This window comes from Ostrinia furnacalis, unplaced genomic scaffold, assembly GCF_004193835.3.
Source record: "Ostrinia furnacalis isolate ACB-3 unplaced genomic scaffold, ASM419383v2 OfSCF2450, whole genome shotgun sequence".
Taxonomy (NCBI): Eukaryota; Metazoa; Arthropoda; class Insecta; order Lepidoptera; family Crambidae; genus Ostrinia; species Ostrinia furnacalis.
Window position 1 is genome coordinate 671434 of NW_021132689.1, and position 18049 is coordinate 689482.

General features: G+C 37.7%; 3 protein-coding genes across 13 annotated transcripts in view; 2 read left to right on the forward strand and 1 right to left on the reverse strand.

Annotated features, from left to right (window-relative positions):
- Positions 1 to 476: 476 nt before the first annotated feature.
- Positions 477 to 5436, reverse strand: LOC114355654 (rab-like protein 6). Its single transcript, XM_028308612.1, has 11 exons — positions 5203 to 5436; positions 4854 to 5008; positions 4532 to 4722; positions 3833 to 3979; positions 3433 to 3607; positions 3062 to 3217; positions 2427 to 2575; positions 2205 to 2348; positions 1803 to 2131; positions 1680 to 1720; positions 477 to 1572 (listed from the first exon to the last, which is right to left on the reverse strand). Exons 1-11 carry the CDS (start codon positions 5312 to 5314, stop codon positions 1378 to 1380), a joined length of 1794 nt encoding a protein of 597 aa, XP_028164413.1. The 5' UTR covers positions 5315 to 5436; the 3' UTR covers positions 477 to 1377.
- Positions 5437 to 14660: 9224 nt separating this feature from the next.
- Positions 14661 to 15453, forward strand: LOC114355638 (uncharacterized). Its single transcript, XM_028308578.1, has one exon. The coding sequence runs from the start codon at positions 14871 to 14873 to the stop codon at positions 15402 to 15404; it is 534 nt and encodes a 177-aa protein (XP_028164379.1). The 5' UTR covers positions 14661 to 14870; the 3' UTR covers positions 15405 to 15453.
- Positions 15454 to 16278: 825 nt separating this feature from the next.
- Rim (Rab3 interacting molecule) overlaps positions 16279 to 18049 on the forward strand; it is a 32960-nt gene continuing 31189 nt past the window's right edge. For 6 of the 11 annotated variants that reach the window (XR_003656125.1, XM_028308604.1, XM_028308599.1 and 3 more), the window contains exon 1: positions 16341 to 16483. Coding sequence is in view for 7 of the 11 variants with exons in the window: in XM_028308604.1 (XP_028164405.1) it covers positions 16374 to 16483 (110 nt within the window). In the remaining 4 variants the exon portion in view is untranslated. Of the gene's footprint in view, positions 16484 to 16803; positions 17133 to 18049 lie in introns of those variants that run through there. The other 5 variants (XM_028308596.1, XM_028308600.1, XM_028308603.1 and 2 more) reach the window with 5 other exon arrangements.

Here is an 18049-nt window from a genome sequence, read left to right on the forward strand (position 1 = left end):
ATTTACATTTTGAATAGAATTACTCTATTTATTAAAAATCTTTTGTTCGAAATCATATCCCATCTATTTCGGATTTTCCCCCCTTTTCCCTTCAATTTTAAGATACCAATCAAACATAAACAGTGAATTTGTTGACAATTTTTATTAATACAACAAGCATATTTAATATTTAACCGTATCTTCATAAAATATATTGCAATCGCATAACATTAAAAACGGTAAAAGGCCAGTAAGACTGCAATGGTTATTTCATAAAATATGTTAGTTTATACAAGTTTGAGCATACTGGTGTTTGGGTAACGGCTAAAGATGTTTTATGAACTACATTTTGCCACTGATTCGTCCAATGAATGATAGCCCAAAAATAGAATATCTTTAACGATACCCAACATCATGTATCTAGTCAATTAAATTAGTCATAGGAATAGTATAAAAACACACAAAGATTGACATAGTTTGGACGTTTGGTTTATGAAAGATGGAACTTTTTTATACTTGCAGCAAGGTATTTTGTGTCGAGCTGGAAGGCAGTGTGTTAGTGCTTTTTGACAGTGACTCGATTCCAAAACTATTTCTGACAGACCCTATATGAGGGCAACTTAATTTATTGTACTTTGTGTACAACGTGTATTGAGTGAACGACATGACTTTTATAAATAACGATGTATGCCAAGCACCCATTATGCTTTCGATTTTGTTCTGATATATTACACAGAAGTCGACTTTACAACGATCGACAAAATATACATATTATGCCTTAGGAGCGTAGCGCTTTGCGCAATGAGTATTTCCAAAACAAATTAAGACTTGAATGTCCGGATTTGGAAGAACCAGATATTATGATCTATTGGGCAGTTGACAATGTTACCTGATGGCTAGATACCCAGATTAACTGATTTCCAATTGACTAGTAATTTTAACCAGCCAAGGATCAAGTGTGTCTTATTATCCACAACAAGACAAATTCGGATCGTTCATGTTAAAAAAGGACACTAGAGGACCTTTGCTGTCTTCTGGTTAATAAATACAACAAAAAGCATTGCTTACGCTTTTAAAACGTTTAAAAGCTGGAGGCTGGCGTACCTACGAGTATAAGTTGTCAATAAAATATTTTAATATTTAAATACTAAAGAGATTAATATTAGATCCATAAAACAACATACAAAGCTAATACATTGTACACAGGATGTTAATGTAATCTGTGCCAGCCATAATTGTAAGTATGGAGGTTAAAAGACTCACTCCTTGACCCTTCGATTTCGATAACATACTAATAAACCTTCATGCTCGTAGATATGGAACAATTAACACCCTTATATACATATTGCACATACACATACATTAATAATATTCAATGCGTCTTGTACTTATTTCAGATTAAATGCTATCATAGTCGTCGTAATAGAATCCTGCGCCCACAGAGGGTGACAAAAGGTCCTGCTGAGCGTTAGAGGAATGCTTTTCGCCTTTTGATTTCTTGTGCTTATGTTTCTTCTCTTTTCGATCAGACTTGTCGCTGTAATCGCCCTTATCCTTGTCTTTGGATTTCTTTTTCTTGTGCTTCTTTTCTGGCTGTAAATGAGTAAGGAATAAACGAGTGAAAAATAATTTTCTCATCTTTATTCAAGGGTTATTTTATTATATTAATCTGAATCAAACATTGAAATAAACTTAATTACCTTTTCTTCCGGTTCTTTAGGTATATCTGGATCTTCTCCACCTGGAATATATAAATCAAGTTTTTATTAATGTAGGTAGAAAGATGAATGATAGTTGCTTATTTTATCAATTTGATTTAGTACCTTCTGGAGACCTTCGCGCGCTTGTATCGCCTGCCCATAGTGGGAAATCGTTATCAAGTGACATTTGTATGCTATGGCTGCTGTCGAGCAAAGAGTGATTGACGCTCATTTCGTCCTGCGTTGAACTTTCCTTGCTTATTGACGTCTGTCTCATAAATCTGTTTAGAGACTCGTCCTCTTCTTCAGGTCTTGGTTGAAATGATTTGTGATGATCTGAAGACAATAAAGTTTTTGGTTCCTCCATTGTAGTTTCAGATGTGGGAGTGCCGACAAAATCGAAGTCATCTTGATCGACGGTTACTTTCGGATTTGTTCCATTCTCTTCATCACTACAAACCAAGATATTTAATTAATAAAGGATAAATCTTGATTATTATATTTGTTTATTTATTATAATATTACCTGTCCGTTTCGTAATATTCTTGATTTGTATTGGACAGAGGTGCTAAGTCTTCTAAGAAACTGCTATCGAGTGTTCCTGCATAAAACTCGTCTAGTGCACCGGAAGACGATGATATATTCGCATGTGAAGGCGAGGTTACTTCACTAAAACAGATAAAGTTTGTTAAGAAAAGATTACATGATAATAAAATAACAAGAATAAATAATAAAAAAATATGTTACCTCTCTTGATTAGGTTTGGACGGAGTCATATCTAAACTGACAGTTGGTTTAGATCTTGTTAGTTCAGTGCTCACATATTGACTCTGTGATGACTGAGCATTCTCTACCACATTGCTCTGTGGTTTCGGAGGGTTTAGAGATTGTGCGAGCTGAAGAAAAACATCATATTAGTTATTTAATGAATTTATTTTTTCATTTTATTTATTAGTTTCGTTGATAGCGCTCACCAGTTGGCGCCACTGATGATTGATAGGACCTTAATTAACCTTTTCAGCGCCACGTCAAATACAAAAGCCATCACTCTGACGCCACACTTGATAAATTATATCAAAATAATCATTGTATTCATTATTATTCAGTTTACATAATACTCAATTAGCCTATTACTGATTACAACATCCATCATTGACGGTCAACTTGATGTACGCATAATTATATCCGTCATTGGCGTTGAAAAGGTTAATAGTGGGGCCAAACTGGTAAATACAAATGGGATATTCCTCCTACAGCTTTAGCGCTCCCTGGTTGGTGCCACTTTTTGAGCCACAAGCACGTATGATTTACTTACTCGCCAATGGCGCCAACTGGTGAATGCAATTAAAAGGAAATTCTCATTATATTGAAAAAAAACTCACCAGTGGATTAATGTGAGGTGGCACGATTGGCTTGCCAGCACCTATAACGATGCTCGGAGAACGATCGCTGCTGGGCTTTGGATCTGATTTAGAGTTCTGTTTTCGCTTGTTCGCTAACCTATCCAGGAATGAATTGTAGTGGGCCTCTTCTGAATTCTGTGGAAAAAACAAAGTACATATGTTATAAAGAAGTTAGATAAATAAATAGGGATTATTTCTGCAATAATAATCGCAAACAGTAAACCGTTTTTTAACAAATCATTGGCGTTTAAAATAAGGAGGATAATTTTTTACCAAATTAATTAAATTAGTATTTTATCAGTTAATTTTTATTCTATTTTTGTATAATTATTTAAATGGAAAACACTTACTTGGAAATCATCAAGTTCTTTCTCAGTCTCTTCTATATCTTTTTGATTCCTCTGTAGTTGTTCCAGCAAACTTGTTCGTTGCAGTCTCAGAAATGGTACACTAAGAAATTTATGTAGCAATCGCAATCCAAAACCATTTCTCATAGAAGATTCCGCATAACGCACGGGTGCTGTCCTGGAAAATAAATAGTATACATTCAGAAAGCATTTAATATTTTTGTAATAATTTATGTGAGCAAAATTTATAAAAGAACAAAATGCGAAGTTAAATTTCTTTAAGCAAAAAAAATTGGGAAAATTAGAACTGGTTGGTTGGCCAGAAATCGTTATAATTGTCTTTTATTTTCATTCATATCAGGTTGGTTATAGATTTCACAATCAAGCACAGTAATAAAGTTACCTGGTTAGTTTTGCATTATGTAGAGCCTGATCAATGTGATGCATATGCACTTGACGGTGGTGTTGCATGTCGCAGTGGTTGCCCAGCACAACCACTGGCAAGTCGGCCGGCACCCTTGACAACTCCTTCACAACATATTCAAATGTCCTGCAAATATTGGTTAAAGTTGCCAAATATTGTACTTGAAGGGTACAGGGGCAAAACAAGAAATGTCACAAAAACAAAAAGTTATGTAATGAACATTTTAAAGTTTAAAACATTCTTATGTGTCACTTAAAATTATAAACTATTAATAGGAATACATACAATACTATGACTCCTACTTGTTTTTACGCTTTTTGTATAATTTCAAATAAAAATACGCAGGAAATCGAAAATATTGCCATCAAAAATATACTTTTGAATTTTAGGGACATTCCTTGTTTTGCCCCTGTACCCTTCACTTTTGAATATTGTTACGGGTCAGGCCAACATGGTTTGTTATTACATTCCATATTTATTAGCAGTTGAGATCTGCATATGAGGCAAATGGGAATAGGACTGAGCTGTATTTTTCTCAAGCAGAAATCACTATACCAATCACATTATCAATATTAAACAAGTTGCAGTCTTCATGGTACCTTCATTTGACGATGTAAATTTTCAAAGATTTAAATATTCAATTATTATTATCGTAAAAATATCAGTAATATATCTTACCAGGGCTTTGTAATATCTAGCATCAATATAACACCACTAGCATTTTTGTATACATCTAGGAATGTAGCGTCCAGAACTGGAGTCTCATAGCCCTCTTCAGGGGCTGCTGGAGCTGTTTGGTTTTCCAGCTTAAGGCCTAGAGGAGGCTTCTTTTTAGTACGACCCTTATCAACAACTTCCCAAACTTCTACCTAAAAGAATAGAAATACATTTGATTCAAACAACATACCTACTACTCAATGTATTGTATCAAAAATAAAATTTTTTGATATGACACATTAATCATACCAAAATGATTATTTATTAGTTGTGTACTTTATACCTTTACTATATAGTCAGTATTCTTGTAAGTCCAATTGATGGGTGCTACTTGTATTTGATCCGTAGGCACATAATCTTCGATAAATGGTCCACCCTGTAATCTTTGAAGGAGGCATGATTTTCCCACATTTCTATCACCCTTTATTAATATTTTCACTGGAAGAAATCCATGTACATGTTACACTATTGATGTAAACATTTGGGTAAGCAACATTTCATTTTAATTTATTCAGTTTCTCATCAAATAAGAATTATTTTCAGATCGATAAAATATGAAATATTCCATATTTTGTAGGCAATACAAACTGGTGATAAATGTATTAAAATAGTAAAGTAAAATAGTTATTTACTGTTAAAGTGAACGCCTCGTGAGAATTTCTTCTGAAGCGATGATGACATCGGAACAGGAGCTGGACAGCGGTCATCGCCGCTTTTGGTTAGTTTTTTAAGAGCAGATAACATAGTTTTATTCTAAAGTGAAAGTAAAGAGAAGAAAAATCCTAAAGAAGCGAAAAACCCTCGAAATATAACACTTTGTTTACGTGACACAACAACACCAATCAGACGACATGACAGAAATGTCAAAATCAGATGGATGACATTCCACGCACAGATAATGGTGGGGGTATCGATTCTACATTCTCTGTTTTATGAAAGCTAAATAAAGATATAGTTCCAAAATACTGGACTGTCCTGTCGATGACATTGACAGTGGGGCGCCACCGTCAATACCGGATCGCTGGTTCAGATTTTTGCCATGTTGGAAACCATATAGTTGAACGATGGTAGCGCCCCCCTGTCATTGAGTTTGGCGGGACAGTTCAGCGTGGGTCATCTATATTAGCGCTTTCGTTAATAGTACTTATTCTTATCTATGTTCGTTAATTACATCGTGTATTCTCGAGAGTAGAGGCGCAACTTGTAGTGTGAAATTCCTATGAAAGTAACATTATACAATATATGTAGGGTGTGCCTAAATAAACACTACAAAGTTATTATGTGCCTTAATAAAACACAGCGTTCTGTTGAGAGAGCTGTCTATGATCTTTGCCTTATTTTAGTCTATGGTATAAGAAAACTTACCAATTGTCTCTGCTTTATCATCTAGTTTACCTTCTTCATACACCAGCTGGCACCACTTTCTATGGAAATTGGTGATCTGTCAACTTGACATTTCATAGTCGTCGGCAACAGTGTTTCCACATTGAGGGGAAATTCCCCTTTTGAGGGGAAATTAGGGTCAAGAGGGGAAAGAAAAGGGGAAAGACTATAAAAGGGGAAATTGCGGGAAATCGTAGATAAATCCTTTCGGAAGTAATGAGGGTTTTCGCGTATGATAAATGATGGCTCTAGCTGCTACGATTGGTGAATTTTGACAGTATCTATCAATGCTATGCCAAAAATATCCAATCATGCAGCACTCGGACGGACCTCACAAGTCACGCCTGCGTATTGCCATCTAGTGGATTTTTCATACACGAAATCTTTTATTATTTATGGACTCTACCGTGGACTAGTGTGTTACCGTATGAAAGGAACTGCGACAAGCGACAACACGAGCAGGTGGCGTATACTTACCCTTATTTCAATTCTGTTTGAGGCCTAAAATATTATTATGTGCAAAAATGTATGCGCTGACAGCGTAAACTAATTTGGAATAAAAAATGAGTACACAACTCCAAGTTTTTATTATATTTCTGGTCAGTCTGTAAATAAAACACAAATCGTTTAGTTATATTTTATTCATGATTGATGATTCATGAGGAAATTGATAGCTAGTGATGTGCAGCTATATCAAAATAATAGTAGTAATCTGCAAAGTCGACTGTCGATGATTTTGTTGACGAATTTTGTGTAAATAATAATATTAATACAATAGACTATAGAAGAAGAACGATAAATAAACTATAAATTTTAGGTGTGGCGTGTGGTGTCAAAACTACAGCAAAATAATTTTTGAGGGGAAAAAAGTCCGTAGAAGGGGAAATCTGAATTGCCGTGTGGGGAAAGGAAATCGTTCTAGTGGAAACACTGGTCGGCAATGTTCTACGTTCTTTACATGTGCTAGCTAAGTACTAAACAAAATTGTATACTTAAGTTAAGTATAACCTACTGAAACTGAAACAATGAAACTGTGGCAGCAGAAATAAATAAATAAATATTTCTGCTAACACATAGGACTTCCTGAAAAGGCTTATACTTAATAATACAATTTGATAAATGGAGATACTTATATGCCCACTTATATTTAAGCGTAATTTCATAATATAAGTACCTACTGGCCTAGCTTCTTTGATCAACATGGTAACCCTAGCTACTGACTGTAGCCATAGCGCGGTTGATCGTGCAAACTGCTAGAACAATGAAATTAGCTCACACTCTCGCTCCTTGAAAGTGTTCTGTCAACCACTAATTTGCAGATGTTTTNATTCCTAAAGGGAAACACAGGGTCATGGAGAAAACTCATTAAGCGGAAATAAAAGGTTCGTTCGTTCGTTCGTTTCAGCCAAAAGACGTCCACAGCTGGACAAAGGCCTCCCCCAAGGATTTCCACAAAGACCGGTCCTGCGCCGCCTGTATCCAGGTACTTCCCGCGACCTTCCAGATCCACCAGATCGTCGGTCCACCTAGTGGGAGGCCTGCCCACGCTACGTCTTCCAGCTCGTGGTCGCCACTCAAGAACTTTCCTGCCCCAGCGGCCATCAGCTCTTCGAGCTATGTGCCCCGCCCACTGCCACTTGATTTTAGCGATTCTGCGGGCNGTTAATCAAAAGCAACCTGTGGATGGTGTCGTGGTTCGTGTCAGAGCACAAAACTTTACTGTTATCTATGTTATAATATTCCACCATGAATTGAAATATGTACATATAGTAGTTTTCGTTTACGACCAGGATCGGTTTTGTAAGTTGGTTTGCGTTTGCGCGTAGTGGATGAATTAGGAGTAGAAGGATTGTCATTATCAGATGTCGAAATTAGTGAATTTATGCTTGGTATGTTATGGTCTTCCGGTACTGGTGGCGTTGTTGCACTGAGGTCGTTTTGTTCGGAAAAAAGTGCAAACGGCGCATTTTCTTTATTTAGAGTAGTAACAGGGTTATCAGTTGGTGGTGACCCGAAGTTATTTTCTTGTTCGGAAGAGGGTAATGGTGTTGGTATCCCTTCTTCGACGTCTTTATTTAGCGTATTAACTGGGTCATTCGTTGGTGATGACCCCAAGGTAAAGTCTTGTCTAGAGTTGGGTGATGGCACTGGTGTGCATTCTTCGCTGGCAAGTATAACGCTGTTGGAATCATTTGCCTGGATATCATTAGTCTTGTCATCATCCGATTCTATTTGTGATGTTGGAAAAACATCTTCATAAATATCATTCAATATCCTCCATTCTTCCTCTGTGTAATCCTTGTATTATGCAGGGGATTCTAAAATAAAAGAAAAAATACCTAAAACATAATAAAGCCACTAGGTAGGTACACTAAAAAAGTTTTTTAGTCAGTTAAAAATTAATGTCAATTAAAATTGGATCTGTCATCTAACCAAAAATTAGCGTAGAACAGTATAGTAACTGGTAAATTCGATAAATATTTTATAAAGTAAACTATCAAAACTGCCACTTACAATATTTTCCAAAAAATATTTACCTAGAATACAATCGAATCTACCAATTTCGATAGTTTAAGTTGTTAACCTCAAATGGCTTTTAATTCTTTTGCAGTTAACACTTTAATTGTGCTGCCGACTTTTGAAAGATTGGATTTTTTCCAGAAGCATTCTACTGATGTGCAAGATGGTTCTTCACTGCGACGATGAAACCACATTAAAAATGCAACAGCATGTTTGCAGCCCCCTGCTGCAGCTGGACAATCTTGACAAAGAACTGTAATCTCTTCTTCTTCTTCATAAATGACTGCTGAAACTGTATACTGCTTAGAGCGCACCTTATGTTTAGGACACATTTTACATTTCACAGTGCAGATTTTACTTTCCCTTTTAAGTTGAACATAACCAATTGCATCATCACCATATGATTCTCCTGCAATAATAATATAATAATTTAGCAATAGTTGGTCAGAGGTTAGATTACTTATTGCCTTATTTCCATTTAATGATGTGGTCTATATTAAAAAAAAAGTTGTAAATGAATTGTACTTAGTTAGTTATCTTAACATTCCTTAGCTCAGCTGAGCAGAAATCAGGATTTGAAGCAAAAAATTTTGCAACCATCAATGTGCCGATTTTGGGCAGATTTGTGCTTTCTGCTTTCACTAACCCAGGATTCATGATAATTTATATACAATAAATGCGAACTGTACAATATTTTTATGTGAAATAAATAATTATCAAGGCGTATTAGGGGTTTTTCTTTCGATGTATTGGAAGAAAACATCGATGTTTTGTATAAATCGAGTACTTTTTTAAGATTTTTTATAATCCACTAATTTAAGCATTGTATTATTAAAAAAAAAAATAATTAAAAAACAGTAAATGAGAAAAATCTTCATTATACATAATATATTAAAGTAAGAACAAAAAAAAAAGATTGATTTAAAAATAAGTAGGGCATTCTCAACAAAACTGTTTCTCCACCAGCATGTACTACAACCTATTTCCTTTAGAAACAGGATTCAAAATCCCGTCAAATTCATTACTTTGCCAACAACGCTCAGCCGTGTGTGATGAGTGGATGTAAGTCTCATCCAAAAATATAACTGGCTTTTTTCACGGCTTTTGTTCTGTTAGAGTACACTTCTGAGGTGGTTCCATTGTCACCAAGTCAGTTTATATTACATTTGTTTATAAGTACAAATATATACCTACCATGATTGATATTTTTGGAGGCGGTGCCGGTAAATTTATAAAATTTCTTGAACTTGGCACTAGGCAGGCTGGCACCGACTCCGAGAATATCAATCATGGTAGGTATATATTAATTTGTCCCAATAAACAAATAACGTAATTATTTTTTACTTTTTACTGCAGGTTTTTTGAAGTCGGTTTTAATTTTCTATATTTTAGAGGTTAAATTGATTTTTGAGGATTTAAATAAAAAACCACTTTAATAATATAATACTTTAATCATCAGTATCACTGACCCTTAAACAAAATTAATTTGTTATAAAAATTCCTGACGATGTCAGAGTTTTCTGAAAGCTTTTTAGCTGCATAATATATTCGAACTTTCAGATACTTTAAACTTATGGCTTTAACTAAGAGCGAATAGTGACAGTCAAGAAATGTTTGTTGTTTAAAATGTGAAGTCTTGGAGAAAAAAGGATATCCTAAACAGTATCTAAGACTTTCTTGCATTAGGTCGGTTAAATGTTTTTTTTTAATAAAATCCTTTATTCCTACGAAATATAATTTCACAAATTTCGCAAATTTTTATGACATCTACTGTAGGATAACACAGTCCGCCTTTGTCTTTTTTCAATTGTAGGCTAACATATTTAGTATTACATACTATAGCTGACACACATTCCTCACAGTTAAGTTCTTTTTTCAGTTTGCTTACAACAAAACCAGCTATGTATATAATTATATGTTTAGAAAATTCAGTCAAAATACTTGGGTCTGTTAAATAGTCGTGATCTTTCATTAATATTTTTTCAACCATTTCTGTATTTACAGGTTCATTATCAATTAATCTATTTTTCTCAGATGTTTTATTTATTGCTAATTCAGGTTTCGTTAGCGTTAAAATGTTTAATGTTCGAGAGGAATACAGTTTCCTGACGTTATATGTTTAATTTCTCCATGTACTAACATCCTCTTAAAGGCAGATTTAAACTGTTGTGCAGATGGATTGTTGTTAAATCCTCCTTTAGCCGTGATGGTACTAAAAATACTCTAGATGGTCCTGACTCATTTTGTATGTGCTCAGAAATTGGAGGTTATTATTTACCACCTGAGTTTCGTAAACTTTAACAACGCTTTTAATACAAATAACAAATCCCATAATTCCAATTTTTCTTCGGGATTGCATAATATTTATACCCCCTAATTTTAAGTTCGTCAAATATACAACCATCTCGTCTAAAAATTGTTTGATTTCGTTAGGTTCTATCCGGGTCCAAGTCTGCCTGGGCGATGGTGACTACCAGACTGTCCTTGAAGACCCGCCAGTCGGGCGTCCTTGATGTCTGATAACGGTACGTAGACTGACGTGGTGGCAGAGGCACAGAGCCGGAAGAATAGGTCCTGAATTTAAAGGTGATGGCCACGTGCTGCGACGAGGCCGCCGCCGCGTCATCGGTGCGCCAGTTGCGAACTTTCGAGACGATGTCATGCGACACCAGGGTGAGGTCTATAGAGCTGGATCGTGGCTGCCCATGGGTGATAGTTCTGAACGTGATCTGGCCTGAGTTCAGAACTTCAGACATAGGAGGTCTCGGTCCCGCATGACACCGTGCAGGAACTCGCCCGCCGCGTTGGGATTTATTTATTTATTTATATTAGGAAGACCAGGGTTTACATAATTGATTATTTTACAGTTAATAACACTTGAAAACCACTTATAGGTCCCCACAGATAGAATTGTGGTGGATATTTAAAGAAATTATAAAAACAGATAAAATTTATACGATACACGATACACCTAATGTTGTAATAAAGAGATAGTAATTTTACTATATTAGAGTTCCCGTTACCTCATATTTATAATAAACAACATGATAAAAATAAAAAACTTACATGATAGGCTTGAAAAAACGCTCGCTCAGCAGCCGCCTAAGCGCTGGTATGCTAGCGCTGGATGCCGAGCATAGTCCCACACGGCGTGCGTGGCGTTAAAGTCGCCCAAGATGACGCAGCGGGCGTTGCAGACAGCACTTAGTAGGCCCGTCAGAGCCTCCATTGTGGGGGATGTTGCAAGATCGGTGCGTGGGGGGAGATAAACGGATGCCACGTACAGCGGGCTCCCGTCCACCTCCATTCCAAGCACTGCCAAGTCCGGGGTCGAATGTTGAGCCAGTAACAGGGCCTTGTGCCTTGAGGCAATACTTTTGTTGACATAGAGGGCCGCCCTGACCCAATCACCGTGCCCAGACATCTGGAACACTAGGTCAGTGCCCTTTGCCAGCTTGCCCGCTCCGGTGTATGGTTCCGCAACAGCGGCCATCCCGATACCCTCACGCGATGCGTACGCCAGCATCTCCCTAAAGGCCGACTGGGACCTGTCGAGGTTAATCTGCAAGAAGAGAAGGTTGTGATCGCCGCTATTGCGTTCCGTAATCGATTTTGCTAAGGACTCTGTTGCGCATCGTGCGTAGTCTCGGGCAGGCTGGATCGGATGAGGAATGTTTGGTGTCGGCCTCGGTTTGGAATCTGACCTTGGAGGCCAGGCAGTTCACGCATGTAGGGGCCAGGTTGACCCTGTCGCAGTTTCTCGCCGTATGCCCGGCGGTCGCGCAGTGCTCGCATGTGGGGTCGCGAGCCGGGCAACGCGCCTGGGTGTGGCCGAAGCCCATGCACCGGCGGCACTGTATGAACGGTGAGAACTCCTCCGCGTGGACCCGTTGGTACCCCACGCGGACTCGTCCAAGGTTACGCATCTGGCGGAACACTGCCGGTGCGACCAGCAGTACTGCGCAAGATTTGGTAGAGTAATTAAACCAGTCAAAAGACCTAATTTTGAATAATACTTACTTAATAAGTGTAATAGTTTGCTATAATGTATTTTAAATTATGTTATACTTACCTACCATTCATGACATACTTACCTTAACTGAAAAATAACTTGTTCAGCTAATCCGAGATAGATAGATACTAGATACTAAATTAATACTATTGTCTTTATGATAAATTATAGCCTATTTTAAGTACTTGATACTTTAGTTGGATTTTGTTAACATGTCAAGCATTGAATATAATCTTGCTATGATAATAATATTATGTTTATAAGTATTTCAGTGATTATCTGTATTATGTGAATGCATGTACTAGGCATTTAATAATCTCTTAATAACTAACTAGATCTTAGTATAATCATAAATATGTTGTACTGTATTAAATAGTGCCTATACGTGAGTCATAGTCAACATGTAAGCAGTGAGTAAAGTAGGTACAACATGATGTTTTCTGTTTATTTACAAAGAAAGGGAGATGTAAAGTAATAGACATCACTATTTGCATTTTTGAACTGTCATTGGTCTATGCTCTATGATTAATATCGTCTATGAATGTATCGCAATTCGGAAGCAAATAAAACCACAAGTTGTATTTTCTAAAATCAAGTTTTATTTACACATCCCAATGTGCCAATAGTCTATGGTAGAATTGGTAGATTTAAGACTTCCGGTGTGTGACGTTTCTGTACTCGGGTTGGCTAAATATAGAAAAGTGTGTCAAGGACATTAAAATACATTCGTTAGTAAATCGGTTGTTTTTAATTCCATCACAACAGGTTATGGGCCCAGGCAAGTTTAAGTGAAGTGAGATAATAAAGTGATCGCAAAAGTATTGAGTATTTCTCGCTTCGGTAACGGGCTGCCGGCTTGCACGTGAAGTCGTGAAACAACTTGTTAAGATCGGACACAAAATCGGCGAACAGCGGGATTTCGGTGTGCCCTGCCCGTTTGAGTTGGGAATGGTACATTTAGGGCCGACTCAGAATGCCACAACACCACACACAACAGAACTTCTGATCTCCAGCACAGCCAGCAGAATAAAGGGGACTACAAAAAGGCGTCGGTCATCACCCGTGACTAGACTTCCGTTTCAGACTTCTCAACCTAGCCAGTCAATAAATCGAGCAGATTTTTTTTAGTTTTTTATTTTCAATAAGTGCTATTTGTGTCAACTAGCCTCTTATTGAATAATTTCGATATGAGAACTCACAATACTGCTCCTATGATTTAGATTTAATTAATTAATTAAACTTTAGAAGTAAAAGAAACACTATCACAAGTATTCGGAACGTCTCCCGCGCGTTTCGTTTCACTCAGAATATGTCCTAGAACGTTCCGAATCCACGATCAATCAAAATACATTATAATGTTATTTTAATATAAACATTGAAGAAAATACTGAAAATAACTAGAATTTCAATTAAAGAGCCTAAATATTAAGTTTTATTTAGTGTAGACTCAAATAATATCAATAAAAAAAAAGTGTTTCTATTGTGGTAAAATGGGACATAAAAAAGCGCAGTGTTGGTTTCAGAAAAACAGTGACAATAAGAAAAGTAATGCGTTTGTACTGTCAGCTTCAGAACATTATCAGAAATCAGAATGGCTAGTGGAATCCGGAGCTAGTGAACACAATATGTGCTGTGACCTCACTTTGTTTACATCTCTATCAAGCGCTACTCAAAAATTAGTGATACTAGGAAATGGTGACTCAATTACAGTCCGGCAATCTCATGCGCGACCTTCCCGCGGGGTGACAGACGGTGGCGGGGACGAGGTAAACAAGATGTCAGCGGGTAGCGGGGAAGGGAAACGCGTGCATATGCGCCTCAAATACGGCAGTCTCGGCCGCGCAGTCGGAGCGGCAACACGTGCTAGATATTCCGTACTACTTTGAGTTCGACGCACACGAGATTAAGATCTCAGGATGAGTAAGACTATCTCAAGATAACTTAAGGAAGTTGTACATAAAGTGTACAAATTTTTTGAAAGGCGAAATAATGACCACACATCGGCCTAATACGCANTCAATTGCGCACATTTAAAATAAACTTTGTTTACACTTTGACAGCAATAGACTGACATGCAAGGTGACATGTCAATGAAGTTTTCAGTTACTGTTGCCATTAAAAGAAATTAGTACCATTAGTTTTCCGCAACATGGCGAGGGTTTTTATGTTCCTGGTCGGGCTATAAAACCAAAAGGTAAGTGAAACACTGGCCAAAACTAATGAAATAATCTATCACTCTAATTTTGACAAGTGCTTGTCTGATAAAAGTCAATCAGAAGAGAACAAAACTCGATCAGGAAAACAGCAATAGTCAAAATACAACAATGTAAAAAATGAAAAATTAAAATTATCAATTCAGTTAAAACCATCAAAATTTTCAAAAAAATGTTGCAGTGCGGTAGATGCATTAATTCGAGCCTCGGAGCGAGGGCCTACAGCCTTTGTTGCCCGCCAAGACAGCCACCTAAAGCAAATAATAATCAAACACAAATGATGCATTATAGAACAGGCGTTAATTCCAATTTTGGAGTAAGGAGCTACAGTCTCTGCTGCCCACCGAGGCAGCCACCTTGTGGTGGCTCAGGCAAGGGTGCGGGCAGGCGTATTTGCCCGCCCGCTGACTGCAAGCCTGGCCCCATTCCACCCAACCCTTGTGTCCCGCGCTTTCATCACGGCAAGGACACCTGGAAGAGATACAGATTCTTGGCGATCTTTGTGTGCTTTCCACTAATCATCGTCCAAGCCATACGTGCTTTAGGCCAGGAACCACCGCATAAAGGGCCCTGTCGTGATTTCGAATTTATGCGCATACGCACGAAGAAATACCCTTGGGGAGACGGCGTCCAGACGCTGTTTCACAACGAACATGTCAACCATCTTCCTGGCGAATGTGAACCACCACCTCTCGACTGCGATTAATTTCGGAGATTTAGAAATTTAAATTGTAAAAAAAAACGAACTAAGTGACCTGAACGAATAAAAACATTAATAAATTCACAAATTGTATTATTGGCACCATTGTACAAAAATTCAGGAGAGAAGTGGTTTTAGTGAGCTATGGCGTAAAGACATACCTAAATTATTGGCTTTTATAGCTAGAGTGCTAGAGTTTACTTATGTAAGTACCTACGCGGGCTACACGGCATGGTGCGTTTTCCGCTTAAGATATGGTGATCCACCTACAGTCCACTTGAATGGGATTTGAAAGAGTTGAAACAAATTTTTGCAAGTTACAAACTTTTCGCGGCTACTTAGCTTTCAAGTTCCTACGAACAAAAAAGTTTAATTCTGCTACTTTTAATGCTCTCACTCCTAAAGCTCCACTCACTAAAAGTTTTTCAAGTAGGTATTTCAAAAGCCCGAACATTGAAACTTTGTATTTAGGCGACATAATTTATGAAATTTTACATGAGCTTAATACAAAAAATGGTGGTAATCAATAAACATAGATGTAGAGTGTTAAATTTAGCAGCCTAAAGGAAAATCCTTATTGTGCCTAGTGGTGGTAGAGGATCCTACATGCGCCCTAATTTGGTAATCTAGTAATAAAATTCGGGTTATCTACAGAGAGAATATTACTGGATTCAATATGACAGACAGATGGTTGCAAGTGTTAGTGCTGTGTTTACTCTAAATATGATTACATGTTATGCGCGCGCAATCCCGATGTGGAGCGGAGCGCGACGGCGCTTTGGGCAGGACAGCGCGCCGCCGCCGGGCGTCGCGATCGATAGGCGTTCTGACGTCAGTGGACGGGCGAGCGCCATTGGCCCGTACGGCATTATTAAATAAACCTCCGGACGGAGTGGCGCGCAAAGCGTCGCGCCGCGGGCACAGCACCGCAGCACGCGGCGGGCCCGCGCACCGCTCGCGGCGCCGCCGCCCGCCATGGCCGACATGCCGGACCTGTCGCACCTCACCCCCGAGGAGCGCGCCATCATCGAGGGCGTCATGATGCGCCAGCGACAAGAGGAGCAGCGCGAACACGAGATCATGAGGTGTGCCCCGCACCCACGCCCCGCCGCCCCCGCAACCCGACTTCCTGCCATCTCCCCATATCTTCCAAACTTACACCAACCCTAAGCAAGCATATTATGTGAAAGTGTTGTTTTCGTCTGTTGTTCAGTCCGCCTAGAACGATTCAGCAATTTTCAACGACATACTCTGACACATCAATAATGGCCGCTCTTCCCACTTGTCGTTAGTCTATGCGGAGCTTGTGCTTACTTAACCATAACTTGTACAGATATTGACGTAGGTACGTAAATACAGTCTCTCCTTCTGCGCGATCTATAATCTCTATTACGCCATAACGAAATTAGTGTTTCAGCTAAAGGAAGTGTTTCTGTTATAGGAGTTTGTTATTGATTTTAATTTCCCTTGTCTTTGCATATGAATCCCGAGTTGGTGGATTCAAGTTAGTTCTAACGGCCGAGTGTCGCATTGAACATGCAGTAGATGTAATGTGACGCATCACTGCACTACCGTAGCGAAAATAATAGCTTAGTACATTAATTCAATTAGGAACCCTTTGTGTCTTTGTGCTGAGTCATACATAATCGTCTTTATTACTTTCGTGAAAACCACTTCAATTTTTTGTAACTATTCAAGAAGTGAATCTTAAATTCAGTTGGGTTGTGCTCTGATGTAAGTACTTATTAATTTCTTGCTTAAATAATTTGTAAGACTAATTTTGAAAAGTATCTACAGCATGACAAGCCGTTTCAGTTTCGAGCTTAAACTTTAACAATTCTGCATAATATTTTAACTGACCTACTTTTGACCTATAAAGAAAATACGCAACTTGCGAAGTTGCGACTGGTGCTAAAACGTCTTCCGTTCCATATTCACATAAAATTAGTAGGCAGATAGGTATTTTTAGTAAGTTACGGTAGTCGGATACCTCGGAGAAATAAGAAAAAACAAAACGTTTAGTTTTGCCCTCAAATATTTTCATAGTTCCTTAAAAATCTAAAAATATTTTGCAAGAATTTGGTGGTAGAGCACTTCAGTTTCTGGATGTTTTTGTAATGTAGCGCATTGCATTTTTCAAATTTATCTCGGATACATTGAAGATCTACTGCTTATTATTACGAAAAAATAAAATAATCAATTTTATCGGGATCTAAATGAACTGAATGTGAAGTCTGGTGGTCTAAATCTTGAACTCTACCAGTGCCATTTAATACTTGTTCAGTATACATATTATAAATAACTTAGATTTTATTATTATCTCCAATTTAAAGCCAAAAATCTCGATTGATAAAATACAATAGTCACAAATTACAACAAAGCCTCAATTTCCAAATTCGGTACACGTGAAAGATAACTGAACATCGGATATTGCAGAGGAAAAGGAAACTCTCACTTGTTATTTTTAACAATGACAATAAATAAATGAATTGTTACGTTTTCGTTGTAGATATAGTTCGTGATCTTTTTTGTAAAGTTAACCAGCAAAATGTAGAGATTCATAAAGAAGATACCGCGGGTTGACGGTGCTATATCTATGGATCTCTCTGATGACCCTTATCTGTAAGGGTTGCCAATGTTTTTTACCGACT